This window comes from Odontesthes bonariensis, chromosome 2, assembly GCF_027942865.1.
Source record: "Odontesthes bonariensis isolate fOdoBon6 chromosome 2, fOdoBon6.hap1, whole genome shotgun sequence".
NCBI classification, from domain to species: domain Eukaryota; kingdom Metazoa; phylum Chordata; class Actinopteri; order Atheriniformes; family Atherinopsidae; genus Odontesthes; species Odontesthes bonariensis.
In genome coordinates, this window is record NC_134507.1 from 7,881,054 (window position 1) to 7,898,367 (window position 17,314).

The following is a 17,314-nucleotide window of genomic DNA, read 5'->3' on the forward strand; positions in this document are numbered from 1 at the left end:
ATAAACGCATCATCCAGTAATGTACACCAGATTTAATTTGAAGGGAGGGAGAGAAAAAAAAAGGGCCAGAGCGCTGAAATCACTGAAATGTAATGAAAAATAACACAATGCAGACACCAATGGGCGCCTGAGGAATTAATTTGAATTCTCCATAATTTTTTCTCTCCCTTATGCTCTCTGGATTGGTTTTCTCTCAGCCAACTGCCTGACTCTCCAACCCCGCCCCCCTCCATCCCCCCCACATGCTTCTGGTGTAAAGTCTTCAAAATATACAAAAAGGAATAAAAAAGAAACAGGATCAGTCGACTATTTAAAAAAAGTTTTTTTTTAATTAAATTAACTGAAAAGAAGAAAAAAAACATGTTTGTCACATGAAGCCCATGTTGCTTTTGGTTTCCCATCGTTTCTTTGCCTCGAACCTGCAACACACACATGGAAAAAGAAACCTTAAACTCCTGAAATCTCTGTCGACGTAGTATTTTAGCTGTCAGCTTCGACATTAGCTAAGATTCAGAGAGCAGCTAATTCTCCCAAGTGTAGCTCTGTCTCAACTGTACTTGAACCCAGAGCGTCCCGCTGATGATGACAAACGGTGATGAGGACAGAGACTGCGTCATACCCCCAGGCTATTTGGTTCTTCCTCTTCTGTGCTGCCCTCAAAGCTTCCTCTTCCTGTTTGCGTTGCACGAAGTCACGGCAGTCGGCGGCTTGAGTGATTTTCACGCCCATCTTTTGTGGAGACAGACAGAAGAGGGAGCAGAAATTAGTCTGTGGCAATAAAGAATTCTGACTAATGTGTGAAGGTGGCATCAAAAGTCCCCGCTGCCTGTCCTGCCTCCTCCCCAGCATACGAATACTACAATGTCCTACGGTTCATTCATTTTTACATGACAGGACGTGACACTGGAGTCGGCGGTTAGGGTAGAAGAGCCGTCTCAGGGAAGGAACCACAAAAGCATACATTATTTCTAACCATGGAAATGATAATAAACATACATTAGGATGCAGAATACAAGGTTCCTTCAGTTTGTTTATTAGCTTGTGCAGACGTGAGACAAGCCAATAGCCAACCGTATGAACCTTTGTGGAAGCATTCAAAGTGCAATAAGCAGGGGTAAAATGAGACTGTTTGATGTGACATCCTGTGCTAAATGCTATAATCCTGAAGCTAAATTTCTTTGTTTGAGTGTTTTCTGTTTTTCATGCATTGTCGCAATGATGTTCAGGAATGGCGAGGGACTGAAAGACCCCTTCAGTCTCTGAAGATATCTTTCTGTGTCTTTTTCTTTATGTTTGGGATCACTGCATTTTTTTAAATGAGTTTGTGGCCCCTCTCATTACACCGCATGGTGGATAAATGGTCCACACTAACTAACACATTTACAATGTGCTTCTCATTCAGCCATTTACACAAACACTCTACAGTGCTGCTTATTGGATATTTGTACTTTGTATGCGGAGCGGTTCTCTGTACAATGAAACCCAAAGAGCACACCTGGGGTAATACGGGGTCACACCGACCTGAGGAGGTGCTCGGTGAGGGGATGCTCAGGAAAGCTAAGGGCCGAAACGCTCACATTTTTGTTGTTGAAGTAGTTGAAATTAAATTTAAAGCTACACTAAAGCAGTTTGTGAATCTTAAAACAATGTGCGCACATCCCAGGGCCTGAACACCGCCCTGGTGGGTCCAGGGCGCCGCACCCTTTTGCTTGACGGTCCCCTTGACATTTTTTGTGGGATTTTGACGTTGTCTTTGTGGCCTCTTCAACATACCAACAAATTCATGCGAATGGCTGTACATTTGCAGGGCTCATGCAAAGGTTTTTCTTTTTTTAATGACATTGGTGTTACATCCCACAACTGGTGGGGGGAGCTAAAGAGTAAAACAACAGGCCAATTTGCTAGTGTTACTTTAATTGAGAGTGCGGATGGTTTCAGTCCTAGCATGGATCACAGGATCATAGAGTAACTTGTTTTGGTTCAATCGGCAGGCAAATGTGCAATAGTCTATAGTAAACATATTCTTTCTTGTTTTTTGCAACCATTCAGAGAGAGGTTTAGTTTGAGTCATATTTTTAAAGCTCTCTCACACATCACTTATTTTCTCCTTGCTTAATGTAAAAGATGAATTAACCAAACAATTAGAAAACAACGTGAGCCATTTTTGCCTTTTTCTCCCCCTCAATATTAAAAATGTTGAATTTGCGCTCTTTTCGCTCGTCACTATTGTAAAGGAGACCTTTCCGTTTGGGGTAATGCAAGCAGTCCCTCAAATCAGAAGTGAAGAGAATGACCGTGACTGCAAGAGGCAAACATTCAAATCCCAGGGAAGACATGTGCGTATTGTGAAGCAGAATAATCCCAATAACCCCAGTCACACAGAAGCTCTGGAAACAAAGGGCAAAAAATCCTGCCGCTTTTTTCACTCCTGAGATAGGTTTATTATTCAAGCAAAGGCAAACTTTGATAAACAACTTGGAACAATTTCGCCAAACCTTTTGGTAATTCTCCGTAATATTCAGAGAACAATCAGGGGGAAGAGAAAGTCTTAAGGTAATGAAGAAATGTGCCACCACTGCGCCACTTGAAGGGAGGAAAAAGAAAAAAGAAAAAGACCTGCTGGAAAAAAAATGTTTCAATTATAATTAAGTGGGATAAACTTTATTAGAAAGACTGAAACTAAAATATCTCCTAATGCATGCTGGGATTAAGCAGGTCAGAGCGAGCAGGCAGGAAAAATTAAACTCTAAAGGCTTTTTATCACCACATTTCAGGAACCAAGGGTGTAAAATGTTCTAATTTGGGATACATTAAAAGCCATAAAGGTCTTTCAAAAAGATTAATGGTACTTTGCTTGGATTTAAGATAAGGGCTTCGGCTGGCTGCAAGTACTGGGCTCCGGCTGGGCCCTCAAGGCATTCATCTATACAGTCACTGGAAGATTTGTTAAAGCGTCTGAATAACCTGAAGCGTACATGCTATGACAGTTCTACAGCTCTTTGCCATTTTATTGGTTTTAAATTCCTCAAATCGTGTTTTTCTCCTCTTAAGGAGAGTTACAACAGATGATGGCTCAAACATTTGCAGCAGATCTCGCAGGCAGATAAAACCACTTCAGGGTGTTCCCTGCTAAATGTTCGAGTGGTGTAGGTGCTGCATGTCTTTGATGCACGCTGAGATTATGAACCACACGATTATTAAAATGTTAACAAATCCGAAAACAGCTCTCTGTGTTAGCAAAAAAAAAAAACTCCATATTGGCTGATTCAGGGAGCAAATCGAATGAAACCGCCGGATGCTAAATGGATTCATTTGGAGATTTACAGACTGAGCTTTTTTCTTTTTTCTTACACAAGGATTACCCACATTAACCAGCTTTCCTGTGGGGATGTGTCTGAAATGCAAAAGGTCTTGAAAACACACCTTCTAAACATTCCTAAAGCAAAAGCCCACTTCTGTGGACCTCGTCTTCCCCTCTTTAAAATTCACAACACAGCCTTTACTATATTTAAAGCATTAAAGGTCTTAAATTTCCTTTTCTTTTTTTTTCCCCCCCCGTTATTATTATTATTATTATTATCAGTTTAGTCTACTATCCCCGATTGTCTTTACTGGAGCTCAACATTAATGTCAACCAAGTTACCTAGGAGACAGAACAGATCAAAGAGACAAAAAAAAAAAAAAAGCCCTCAAATGTCTGATTAATCAAGCCTGCAAACAGCTTATTTCTTTTAGCCTGCATGCAAGTATGAAAATGAGATTCCGAGAGCAGTACATTGTGCAGATTTGTTCATTCTTATCTGAACAAAGCCAGCGGCAGCTTATTTCATGGATCACTGGCACTGTCAGCGCTGTGGCGCCGAGCAGGTGACGGCTCCTCTTTCTGTGGCGAGAACAAAATTAGCAAAAAGTCGGCACAAATTAGCCTCTCATATTTTCAGTAATATGACATTATTTTTCATTTACTTTTTTTGATCCACTTTTCAGGATCCCCCCCCCCATCCCTCCCCCCCTCCCCTGCTTGCATCTTAGTGCCAAATCCTTTCGCATCAGAGGCTGGTGGAAAAACATAAGAATGGGAGTACAAAGCAGGAATAAAAGAGAGACACAGGAAACCTCCTGCATTCTTTGTTTAGGTGGCGCCTAAAAAGCAATTCTTCCCACTCCACCACATATTAACGTACGATTAAGAGTCCATCACAAGCATGTTTCCGTGCAGTGTTTCTCTCTCTTGTGTGGCCCGTGTGCAGCCCTGCTAAAAACAAGGTTTATTCAGAGGATTAATTCTCTGACCTTTGGAAGAGTTGCAGACGAAAAAAAAAATCCATCCTGCACAATGCTGGCACTGCAGCAGCAGCAGCAGCAGCAGCAGCAGCGGCGGCTTAGGGCCACTAGGAGGGTTAAGTCAATAGCACCGCTTTCTGTTCATTCATGTTTGGGTCGTCATGGAGACTCAAGTGGAGACCCAAACATGAAGCCGTGAAAAGAAAAGAAGACTAAAATAATGGCTCGGCTGCTGTGTAAACTATACGGAAGACGGAGCGAGTCTATCTTAGGAACATTTTCACACTTTTTCTTTTAAGTGCCCGTTTTATTGCATCATTACCGAGGCGTTTGATAAATGAGTAGCGCGAGGATCACAAAAACACTGTGGCAATTATTGTGCAGAAAGACAATAGCTGAATGAAAGATGAGCAAAACACGTCTCCATGTGGATAAAGTGTTAAAGCTCCTATTAACAATATGAAATAAATGATGGCTTTAAGGAAGAAATGGCCTTAAACCCATTCATAAATTTTCTATCCAGGAAGCCCCTTCCAATTAAAACGTGTGAGAGGTGGATTAACAAGGGCTATATGGCTTTGCCTCGCTAAATCACCTCCCCGAGCTGCTCTGCTGCATTTGACGTGTAAACGATTAATGACCACCCTAATTCCTTTATCACACTACCTTAATGCCTAAATAATGTGGCCTTAGTCAACTTTGGAAAGCAGGGCTATATAAGAAAGGAATGAATATCAGATTAGGCAGCTTGTGTGTTATTTCTGCCTAATTTCTTGGGAGTGAGGCAGAGGGGAGAAGAAAAATGTGTCTCTGGCCACAAAGCCTCTGCGCTGCGAGGAATACTGGGAGGGGTCAAAAGATCAAAAGGTCAATTAATGCCACCCATATCGCATTAAAAAGGAAGGAATACGCAGTTCATCGGGTTAGTCTTTTGGAAATCTCTCGAGCAAAGTAATGGATCACCCCAAGCACAATTTTGTGTTCTTGCAGGATCACCTGACGTGACAGTGCAGATCTCGAGGGTCATGAGAGCTCTTTTGCTGTTTTTTGGGGGTTTTTTTTGTTGCTGTTTTTCAGTTAATGCACAGTACATTCACTTGTGTAAATGTTAAGCACAACAAAGAGTTTCTAAACCAATAGACGTGACCTGAGCTTGTCATAAAAAAGAAAGAATCAAAAATCATCCTCACTGTTGCTTTGCAGCAACTGAAGAGATTAATTACCCATCATAATCAATGATAGATGATTATTGTTGTTGTTATCTTAAAAAAAAAAAGCACTGAATTAATTGGTGCTTAGGCAACAGTTTTATGGAAAGGGAAAAAGGTTACAATTTCAACAATTCCTGTTATTTTTTCATTATTTACCGGCACAAACACAGAAACTATTCAGATTATTGTAAACCAAGATAATGAAGCTCGGAAGATTCTCTCATTGGGGAAGATGTAGCCTCATAAGAAAATCAATGATCTGTTGATCGTTGAGGCGTGTAACTGCTTAATGTGCTTCCATTCCATCCTGTTGGGTAGTTTAGCGTATCAGTACGTCTTCATTTTTACGCTCCGATGTTTTGTTTGTGGCATTTGAACATGCAGAACTGCTTCAAACTGCAGCTCTCAATTAAAAGCAGTGAAGTCCAATATTTCTGTCCAAATTGTGGCATAAAAAAAGACTCAGGAAATGGAAATGACTGAGTAAATGTGCACCTAATATATAGGCGAGGCAAGTTTATTTGTATCGCACCTACAAAGCAATTCAAAGTGCTTCTCACAACACATCAGAACAAAATGAGCAGAATAAAACATTTAACAAAAGAGGCAACAAGACCAAAAATAAAAAATGTTTTTATTTCTATTTTTTTAAATTATAAAATGTACTTAAGACAACTTAAAAATAATTAAAAAGACTTAAAACGGTCATTAAAATCCTTAATAAATACTCTCATCAGACGCAGCTGTAAACAAATGAGTCTTTGACCTTGATTTAAAAGAACTGAGAGTTTCAGACCTGCATTTTTCTGAAAGTTTGTTCCAGATTTTTGGAGCATAAGAACTAAAAGCTGCTTCTCCCTGTTTGGCTCGGACTCTGGGGATGGAAAGCAGACCTGAACCCGAGGACCTGAGAGGTCTGGATGGTTCGCATGGTAAAAGGAGGTCACTTATATGTTCAGGCCCTAAACCATTCAGAACTTTATAAACTAACAAGAGCATTTCAAAATCTATTCTTTGAGAGACAGTGCAAAGACCTCAGGGCAGGGGTGATGTGATCTACTTCTTTGGTCCTTGTGAGGCCTCAGCTCCAGCTGTGAGCGCCAGTTCACCCAAAAAAAGTCCTCTCGGAGCACTTTATGGAGATGGGGAACACCTTCAACACAAGCCCTGGCTCAATCCAGTTTAATTGTCAACGAAATCAAGAACAAGAAACTAAGTTAAGTCCAAATACAAAAAACAAAAATTGCCCTCCCAGAAAAAGTTGATCGGTTTTCCTCGGGGAGGCCTCATAAGAGCTTTCGGTAATCTTGCCTCCACTTTGACAAGCAGAATTACACGGCGAGCCAAAAGAGAGCCACTCCAAGCGAGGCACAGAAGAGCAGGCATCGCTCCACTTTTCCTTTCCTAGTATATCTGATGCTAGATACACATGTCGTGTCATCTTCAGGGAAAAGACAAAAAAAAAAAAAGAAAAGAAGGGGAAAATCTCTGAAAGTTCGCCTGCTTTATGCACACTGTATTATCTCGCCTCTTCTGAGTAGGGTAGGCTTATTAGCAAGCTTTGAACTCACACTTACAATAATATGCCATCAACAGTTTTATAAGCTAATTAGAAAAAACAGTTTAATTAATGAGTGACTGGCAATAAAATGGCAATCATGAAAAAGGAAACCGAGGGTGCTAAGCTTCCACTACCACCAATTAAGGCCTAATTACAAACAAATTATATATGTGTTTTGCTGTGGGCTTTAATTTAAGAGAAAAAAAAATGGCTTTAATTAAAAGCGAAAACATGCTAATTAATTAAACAGCACACAAATCTACATTGAAAAGTATGCTTTGTCTATCAAGTAATTAATGAAATACAATAATCCAAATGAGATTCCCAGGCATTTGATAATAGCTTAGTACCCATTTCAAAAATTAATGGGCGAACGTTTAATGTGAGTCATCCAGAGATACAATAAAAGTTCATTCAGTGATAAATTGCTTATGCTGAAGGAAAAAGGAACAAAGAGGAGAGTTTCCCCTCAACTCTCAGCGAGGTGGCCTGGGGGGGGCTTACGGGGGAGACGGAGTCAGACTCCGGCTCTGATGTGGGGCGGGGAAAGTCAGGATCTGATAACATCCACTCTCCACAAAAGCCCTGCTCATTAATTTTTTTGATTACAAACACGGGGCATGGCAGGGAGAAGGTGGCGAGAAGAAAAAAGGTGTTAAAGAACATAAATATCATGAAACCCTCTTAGTTCAGCTCTTTGTTTCAACTAAGCCACCATGTCTCCTCTGACAAAATGCCGCAGCACCTTTGTTTCACAGCATTTAAGCGAGGCTTTCCAAAGGGTAGATTTCAAGGACAGTGGGGCTTTTCCTTTCAGCAGCTGCTTCCCTTGAAATATGAGCTCCTACATAATGAGGGATATTATAACCGTCCGCATGTTCAAAAGCCACAGAAACAGCTCCAGTTATTACATATTCATGTGGCTAATTATTGTCTATTAGGAGGGACCAATTTGACTAAACAGTGTTTACAGAAAACTTCTCCAGTCAAGTCCACCCTCTAGTCAGAAATGAGGCTAGCGGCGTATTAGCTTTACAAACATTTTTGAAGAACCGGGGGGGGGGGATTTCAGGCAATCAGTTAACAAGCACTAATCTTAAAGTTATTAGTTTAACAGCCATAAGTCAGAGGGCCGGTGACGAGGTTAATGGATGGAAAACTAGTTCTAGCTCTTCATACATCAAGGAAGTCGCCTGTTTATGATAACCATCCACCACATTTGAGCAGATTTGATGGATATGAAGACCTGTCCACTCCTCCTACTGACTGTTCTGAGATGGCGTTTTGCAATGGAGCTCAAACTACGGAAGCCCTCCCTCCTTATAGCGTCAACTGCCTCAACAGTTCGACAGCAGATATGTCTCAAAACTTAAACTCATCCCTCCAAAGTATCGTTTGGACCGAAGATTCAAAAACAAAAAACAAACGAGAGCCCAGCAGCAATTTAATGAGGTTTTTCAATTTTCTAATATTGTTTAACTCCAGGAAGTCGTGAAATGGGACTCGACTTCCCTTTTTGTAAGAGACTGTAAAGAGTTTGTTTTGAAATTGTAATGCCGCTCTAATGGCTGTGATGAGCGCTACAGGAGGAAGCGTGAGCTCTAACGCGGCATGACTGTCTTTTGCCAAGAAATGTACTCACTGTAAATAACACGGCGGCTGCTAACGAGTTCAAAAACAGCTCAGAGACTTTGTTTATTGGTCATACATATTTTCTTGTGAGAATGTTGTTGAATGAAAATCTTCAAAACTTTAACTGGCAATTCAACTTATTGCCACTTATTGCCGGGGTTAAGAGACATTGCCATTCTGTTTTCAGTTCTACTGACCACAATAACCTTGTAATAAAAGTGTGATAACTCTAACTCTCAAGTCCTGACACTTTGCAAACAGTGAATACATTCTGAAATCTGAAATCGATACCAGTGCCAGCATTTGAAAAAGTTGGGACATGGCAAAGCAAAATGTGGTGAAAACATCTCAGAACTAGTTAGCTGCTTAATTAGCAGCGAGTCAGTAACACAACTGAGTATGAGAGGAGCAAATTTGGGGAAATTTCACAATACGTGGAACAAAAGGTCGTGAACCAGTGTTGACTGGCGGTGAAAGTAGCGCTGAGGGTTATAAACGGGCCCGATACTGTGGTGGAAACCTGTGCATGGACTCGGGAACGCTTCCTTTAAGTAGGACTGTTCTGCGGTTGGACAAAATAAAATCCGAGCCGCTTCTTTTGGAATTCACAGACACCGCATCATTGCAGATGGAGCCTAGTGTGTTTTTTTTTTATTTTATGTCTGCTACTGTGTTCTGGTTTTGGAAAGAGATCTGATGTCTGTGTCAAACTTTCAGGAAAAAAAAAGAAGCGTTTGTGACTAAATCTAAAAAGTTATCAACCCACAAACTAACCGATGGCATTGGGAGGCCACACAGTATTCTGCAGTGCTCAGCAGATATCAGCTTTTTGCAATGGTTCATGTACCAAGAAGGGGCCAAAAAAAAAATAAAAAAATCAGTCCGTCAAATATGAGCAGCCGGATTGCTATCGAGCTTCCTGTCGGGCTTTGATCAGTTTATAATGTGTCCGTCGGTCACAGAATGAATTAATTAGCCCATATGCAACTTGCTGAAGTTCATAATAAAGACTGATAATCAAAGGATGGAGACCCGGTCTTTCTAATTGGAGCACTTGCACCTTTTAATTTACTGGACCTACTGAAAGTGCTTAGCTGCTTTCATTTGAACATCATTCTGCATCCTCTAAAGCTTGTGAAAAGAAAACTAAACCGATTAACAGAGTTTTGTGTGAAAAGGAACCCTATCTGCAATGTTTAAACGAAAGCGTTAAAGAGCTTTGGCTTAGCAATGCAGATATTATACATTTTTTACTTTTATTATACATTTGCAGCACCTTTGGAGGCGCTAGTATTCGCTTTGAAAAAAAAAAACTAAAAAAAAACAAACTGAACACGTCTCCGTGAATTAATCGAAAAACAAAAGCTTTCAGCCGCGGGAGACATTTAAAAGCACCAATAAGAGGAGAAAACCTTCAGCTGCGGTATCCGGGCAGAGCGTTTAAGAAGTCTGATGGATGAAAGAGGGCATATCTCTAAAATTTTGTATGGAGGCTTCAAAAAAGAAAAAAAAAGGTTCTTTTTAATCGAGTTATTCTAATGCTCAGATTTGAAAGGGGGAGGAAAGTGGAGCAAGCAGAAATCATTAATTGATTTGAGGGAGTAGAAAACAAAAGGAACAAACATTTTTGTTTCATTAAAGGGGGATATTCTGACAGCAAGCTCCGTTTCTTCCTTTCATTTCCTTTTGCTTTGAGGAGATAAGCGGGAAACCGGAAGATTGAGGATGTAAAATACATTGAAACATTGTCATCCAACGTGTATCGGCATTTTCTTTACTGAACAATGCCCAGAGGGACAAGCAGGCCTCTTTCCATCTTCATAGCTGTCGGAATGCTTTTGCATTTTCATTTTTTTTTTTTTTTAAATAGAGAAAACCTGTTCCTATTCTTCCTGTAAAAGCCTGCCATGATCCCGTCTTGCTGTTATGACCGTAAACAAATTAAACATCTAAGCCATCCCATAGCAAATGAGCCACTCAATTATAACCTTGAAATTGATTCTGGCCACAGCGGAGATTATTGATCCTCTAAATGTTTGTCACTGTGCTCTTGTCAAATGTGAACAGGATTGCTCTAAATGCTATCTGCATTACAGGCTGCATCGTTTAAGGTTTACCATAATCCTTCCTAACTAAATCAGAATCCTTCAAACTTTGCCTCCTTTGCTGCTCTTTATACGCGCAGCACGTGGGGCTGCTTTTCTTTTACGCCGGAGTAAACACGCACAACTTTGCATCGCTTCAGTTTGAGGGATTTGAAAAAGGCACATTTTTTATTTATCCCCCCCCCCCCACCTCCCTTCAAATGAAGTTATCACCGCTCAACAATGAGTCGCAGCTGCCAAACTGCTGTCACGTCCCATCACTGTTCTGGCAGCACATAAGGCAGGTGCCAGGGAGGCGAGAACCTCAGCTCAGGCTAAAACCAATCCAACGGCCCCGTAAGAGGCTTTCTGAAAGTACAGCGCAGGTGCCACTCACAAGAGCTTTCAGTTAACTCCCCAATTTCTGACCAATCTGCTGGCAGTTATATGAAATTTAAAAGGACTCTGGTGCTGCAGACAAATGCCCATTACAAAATGTAGATACCAGGCCACATTTGTAAGGCCAACTCCATGAATTGAACAAACCCTCCCCCCCCCCCCCCCCAAACAGTGTTTTAGGAGCCTTCCTACAAATTCAAGCTGATGAATTTTCCCGGGAACATCTTTCCTGAGAATGTGAAAAAAAGCCGGAGCAATATATAATATATAATGAAATATTATGCGAGGACATATCCCATAACTTTCAAGTCAGAGGCGTCATTAATCCCTGTTTATTGCTTATGTTTGGGTGCACGTCTTGACATTTCTGATGCATAAAAATACATGTGTCATGTGTTACTGCGTGAACAGAATGAGGAGAGGCCATTTCAAGCGACCCGGTTTCTAAAAGGGAAAATTCCACTTGTTTTTCTGCATTACATGACGCAACGTATCCGCTATGCCAAAGGTCGGGTCTTTCCAAAAAATTCAAATAAAAATTACAACTCAAAACCGGATTTTGGTGAGAAACAACATAAAGGTTAAAGCAGGTTAGCCGCTTCCAGTCTTTACACTTACCTTTACACCTTTTGGAACGAATGCTTTAAATCTGATGGCTTTTAGATGTATCAGGCCAAAATGAGGTTAAATTAGGTGACCGACACTGGCGTTATGTTATGTAGCAGCGTGCCCAATCTGATACATCTATTCCTTAATATAGTTGGCCTGTACCCGTGTATTTATATGCAAACATATAAAAAGTCCTGTTTGCAAAGTTAGCAGCAAGGCTATCTTGGTCCGCCGCTGCCATGTAAACAAAGCAGAAACAGGTGCATGTGTGTGTGTGTGTGTGTTAAAGGTGATTAGCGATCTGATGTCACAAGCCCCAAATCCCAGGTTTCCAGGACACAAAAAAAAAAAGTTACACCCTGGATGTAAGTCCAACCGAATCTGTATTCAATCTAATTCTAATAAAACCAGGCTGACGCACCCAGATGTCTCAGTAGAGAGTAGAATTAGTCCTTCATGTGCACGTTCAATGGGACTCAAACTGGCCTGAATGCTCCATGCATGATGCACAGTTCCCATTCTGGGTTTAAACCCCGAAAGCAACGGAAGAAGCCATTACTCAAAAAGAGAAAAAGTTGGAAACAATGGAGAATTACCTCAAGGGACGGTGTGCATCTCATTTGTGAAAATAAAAAGGTACTGCACGCATGAAATTATGAAGAGATGTAAAGCTGTCCAATTTACTGCTCGACATGGTAGTAATTGGCTGCCAGCCAAAGTGTTTGTGTCAATTATTTTAGTCCGTCGCATTATAGATCACCGCATTATAGACAAAAACCCAGTACACAAGTGGAGCTGGGCATACTTCTGTAAACAAATCGATTCCCTTCCCATGCTTTTACACTGGGATGAGGGCAGCCGTCCAGTCAGTTTAACCGTAGCTCGACTAAACTGCATGTGAGCATACTGAATGAGACGTTTTTGGAATGAATTAAAACCTTTTGGTTCAAAACTGCATGACAAAGTGTTATAAAATCATGCCTCTAACTAACATCCTCACAAAAGCAATGGCCACTCATGGCTATTGAAGTACCCCCCCGCCACAGAAACTGCACATTAAGAAACCTGGTGGCCATAACTTAAACCACCAGTATCATTACAGCATGTACTAGTTTGTTTTGTGTTATGCTGACAATAACTTGAAATATCACTGAAATGAAAAAAAAAATTGAAATAAAAAAATTCAAAGTACAGCGTTTCCTGAACTAATGGCCCCTCCCATTTTGCAACTTAATTGAAATCCTTGCCTGACAATGAAAGCCTGAGCCTGCAGTATGCTCCATTACTGTGTTGCCTTTATTAAACGCTGCTGTGCTGTAAGCAACGCTCATCATAAAAACAAAGAAGTTTAACTTTGATGCTCAAAAGTACGGCTATTCCCCTCAGTGGAGAAGCAACACTACAGCTATGTGTCTTTTTAACCGCAATTATATGTGTGCGGGCTACATTTTATGCTAAATTAGTTTCAAACCACTTGATCCTTGATGCCTGCCAAGGCGGTTAGTTACAAAACTTCAGGCAGTGCATTTAGGGACATGTACACTTCAAAGGTATGAAACTCTTACCTGGAGAATGATTTAACAGTTGGCTTGAAAGCGATGTACCCTTCATTAAAAAGCAGAGCCAAAAGTCCTTTAGACACTGCAGCACTTCAAAACTAAGGGGAGGGCTTTCCATTAACTCAATGGAAAAGGGCTGCAGGACTGAATGGTGGATGTCTGCGTGTGTTTTTGTTCCTCTATGTCTTTGCAGCAGAAATGGCCACGGATCCATTAGCCTGATTTGTCACAGCGGGAGCACCCCAAAGATCTCTTATCGGCTCAACGTACCTCTCGAGTGGCGAGTCTGTCGCTCATCTCCTCCGCCTTTGCAATGTCCCCTTCAGCTATGGCCTTCTCTATGCTCTTTTCTAGGCCGGACTGCAGAAGAGAGGAAGAAGGAAAAAAAAAAAAAAAAAAAAAATTCAGATTTTTTTTTCTTTTTAGAAATAGAAGTAGAGAGAGAGAAAAAAAATATCAAAGAGTAACTTCAAAAGTCCCCAGGGCCTTATTTTTAATATGATTGCCATTACCACAAATATGTAGATTCCGCTTCACAAATGAAAACCTTTTTGATTGGATATTAGAGAGGAAATCTTAGAAATGCTACAGGAGATTACCAAACATAAATGTGGTTCTTTAATTACACATTTCCATTACAGGCCAAAGCAGAGGAGGGTGGGGAGGGGAGGTGGGGGGGGTGCAGAGAAGCCCCCGGTTACTGATGGCGAGCCAGTTCTGCTGTGATGAGCTCAATCGGACAGGGCCAGCCGACACATTTCTGCAGCCCCCCAAAAATCTCATCAGGGTAGGAAAATATACCGGAAAGAGGCGGTAATTATTCATTTGCCCCCCTGTGAATTATTTTTTTACTGTAAAAAATAAAGAGACAACACCACAAATTTGAATATTAAACAAATTAGAGAGAACATTTTCCCTGCAACTTTCAAACAGAACTCAAACTGACAAACCATCGTTTTATATGGCCTGAAATGTTTTTTAGGTTACTGAATAAAAGCCATTAGGAGATGAATTATGACATCTGGCCACTGGCAGCTACAATATATTTATAGCTCCTACTCAAGCGACTGTGCGAAAGTCTTGCTAGTATCAAAATATTATTAATTACAAGACTCTGCATTTGAGGAATGATGGAGTCCCTCATTATGTGGATGTGACAAGTTTTGTTTCATTCAGCTTGTTAATCGTTTCTTTTATCCTTTCATAGTTGCCTGATTCAAAATGAGGCTAAATCATCAAAAAAAAAAAAAAAAAAAAAAAAAAAACTTCAATTTTATGCTGCTCTGAGATAAATTAAGCACAAAATAACCATTAAGGGGATTTCAAATTGAAATGAGAACAGTTCCCATTCACTGGGTCAGTTAGAATGTTCTTCGAGCTTGCAAATATTTTTTTGCTTCCTTGGCAATTTGGAAGCCTTTGCAGAAAGTGTTCATTCATCTTTAAGTGTTTTCCAGCTTTCCATTTGTTTCAATTACGAAAAATTAAATAGCAGCTGCACATATCACTGTATTATATAACCGTTTATTCAAAGTTCCAGCTGTAGTCACAGAATCTGTACAAGGTCCCTGTTCCTTTGTGGAGCAACATTTGGATTTTCCATCATGTTTTTTTTTTTCCAGGGAGAAAAAAAATCTACATCTCACTTTAATCTTAAGCACAGCAGAAAGGAAAGTCATCCTAATCTTATCACTAAACGTGGCTGAGCGTAATCCCTAATATTCTTCTCTCTGTCAGGTTGACTTACTACAGAGGGTTCCCTCTAATCCACATGTCATATCAAATAAAACAATGAGAAGACACAGTGCCACTGAGACACAAAGGAGATGTGAAGGTGTTACTAACAGTTACAACAGCCACAGAATTAAACCTTGCAGGATAAGTTGGAGGGTAGTCTTTGTTACCTTTGGGGGGGGTTTGAAGCATGCGGGGGGTTGAAATCGATCATTGACACCAAAATACTGCTTAAGCTCATCCCAGGGCTTCTCTCGTTCCTCTTGACACTCTCTGACAACAACAAAAAAAAATGTCTGTTAATGTCCACAACATGCAGGGTAGCACTGCAGTAAAACAAACTATATATTCTGTAGTCCCACTTCTTCCTTTAACCTGATTTCATTTTTACAACTGTGATGAAATCATATCGGCGCGTTTTGCTGCAAAACAAATACACTTATTTGAGCTGAACACAATTTCTACACCTAATCGTTACACTTGTTTGCTTCACCTGTGCAAAACCAGATGCAGGAACCTTCCAGAAATGTTGTTTTCCACAAACGTGATCCGTGTTTCTTATGTGGTTCAGTGACACAGACGGATTTTCTGTGTCAAGATGCTAAACTTCTAATATTCCATCAAATGAAAACGCCGCAACTTGATTGTTGGCATGTTTCTGTTATCAGCCAAAACTAAAAATTTGAAAAAAGAAGAGCCCATTAACTAGAAGCACAACGACGATGGCTAAAAGTTACACTGCAAGGACCTAAAACTAATAACAGCATGACATCAGATTTAGAAAATGGATGGATGGCTGGATGGATGTATAGATGATGGATGGACAAGCGTTGTGTGTGTATTATTCAGTTAATAATGAACTAATTACTCAACTGTTTGTGTCACTCAACCAATGCATTGTGATTGTGATATCCCTACTTTTCATGCTTTACTTTTGTATATTTGGAAGTTAGTTTTGAATTCACAGTCCACAGCTACGTGGTACAAACTCTCCTGATTAGACACTGCAACAAGTTGTTACCTTGTCTCTGTAGGCTCTTTACTTTCTGCTCCTGTAAATTACATAAAAGACACACATTTATATTTTGTTTAATACTTACATGCAACAGAACACCAGCTAAACACAATATTTAAATAACACAGGGAGGAAGAGCACCAATATGCTGCTTCATTACATCAGTGCATGGTTACTGCTTCTACCTTTCTTGCGTCTTCTTCTTTTTCTTTTTTCGGGGAATTTCATTGTCTTCATTTCCTCTTTCTTCTTCCGAAGCTCCTCGAATTTCTTAAAAACCCACACACACAGTGAAGTGAATTCACAGCACCACAACATTGATATATTTCTGCTGCACTCGTGCAATGTGCACTCTGTCCTATAGGGCTCCCAAAGTCTTGCATGCATCGTTCCACTTAGCTGTTAGCTCAAGTTCAAGCAGGTCTGGGGATAATACATACACGGTAATGTAACTCGAGAGTTTGCTTCACTTCTGCAGACGGCACCAAAGCAACTGGCCGGTAGCTGCTACTATAAAGCACCTCACCGCATATTACAACAACCTACTTGCCACATCTCCGGGGATATTCCGGGCATACTGCTCGTCGGGGAGTCCTTGTCGGCTTCTCTGTCAGTGTGGGTCGACTGTGCCTCCACGACCGAGCCAATGTTCTCCGTAGCACATCTCAAGTTTTCAGCTGAACCATTTTTACCGTCCCTATTCTGTTCAACATCATCTCCCTGCTCATCCTCTTCCTCGTCCGGACTAAGCTCTTCTTCAGTCACACCTTTTGGCAGGAGTCCGCTGTACATAGCGAGTCAGTAGTTTGCATTCACATTACAGAAGCATTTCACACTTCAGTATGTTGAAAATGTCCAGAAAATGTTACACTGCTGTGTAAACAGTGCAAGTTCCCATTTCCGGGTAAACACTGTGACGCTTGATTTAGGAACGCGCTCATTGGTTGATAGCTAGCAGCAGTAAATATATCATCCAATCAGACCTGCATTCAGAACAGCTTAACAAGGGCGCGTGTGAACGAAACAAAAGCTTTCATTGGTTGTTTTTTATTGCAATCTCACCCTACAGAAAGTTTTCTTGCGATTGTCTTTGTATTTTTGCTCGTATAGCGTTGTATTTGGTCGGGTTAATGGGTTATGGTGACAGTATAGCTCTGAATTGAGACGTTGAAGGAATTCAGGGGTTAATAGTGGTAAAAGCATGCTCTCGACTTGAGAAAAGTCGA

The 17,314-nt window shown here is 40.7% G+C and overlaps 1 protein-coding gene across 1 annotated transcript; it reads right to left on the reverse strand.

Moving 5' to 3' along the window:
* Positions 1-304: 304 nt before the first annotated feature.
* fam204a (family with sequence similarity 204 member A) lies at positions 305-16,997 on the reverse strand. The gene is made up of 7 exons (XM_075483713.1): positions 16,635-16,997; positions 16,274-16,358; positions 16,095-16,125; positions 15,244-15,346; positions 13,610-13,699; positions 620-729; positions 305-419 (listed from the first exon to the last, which is right to left on the reverse strand). The coding sequence occupies exons 1-7, from the start codon at positions 16,878-16,880 to the stop codon at positions 368-370; spliced, it is 717 nt and encodes a 238-aa protein (XP_075339828.1). The 5' UTR covers positions 16,881-16,997; the 3' UTR covers positions 305-367.
* Between the last annotated feature and the right edge of the window lie 317 nt (positions 16,998-17,314).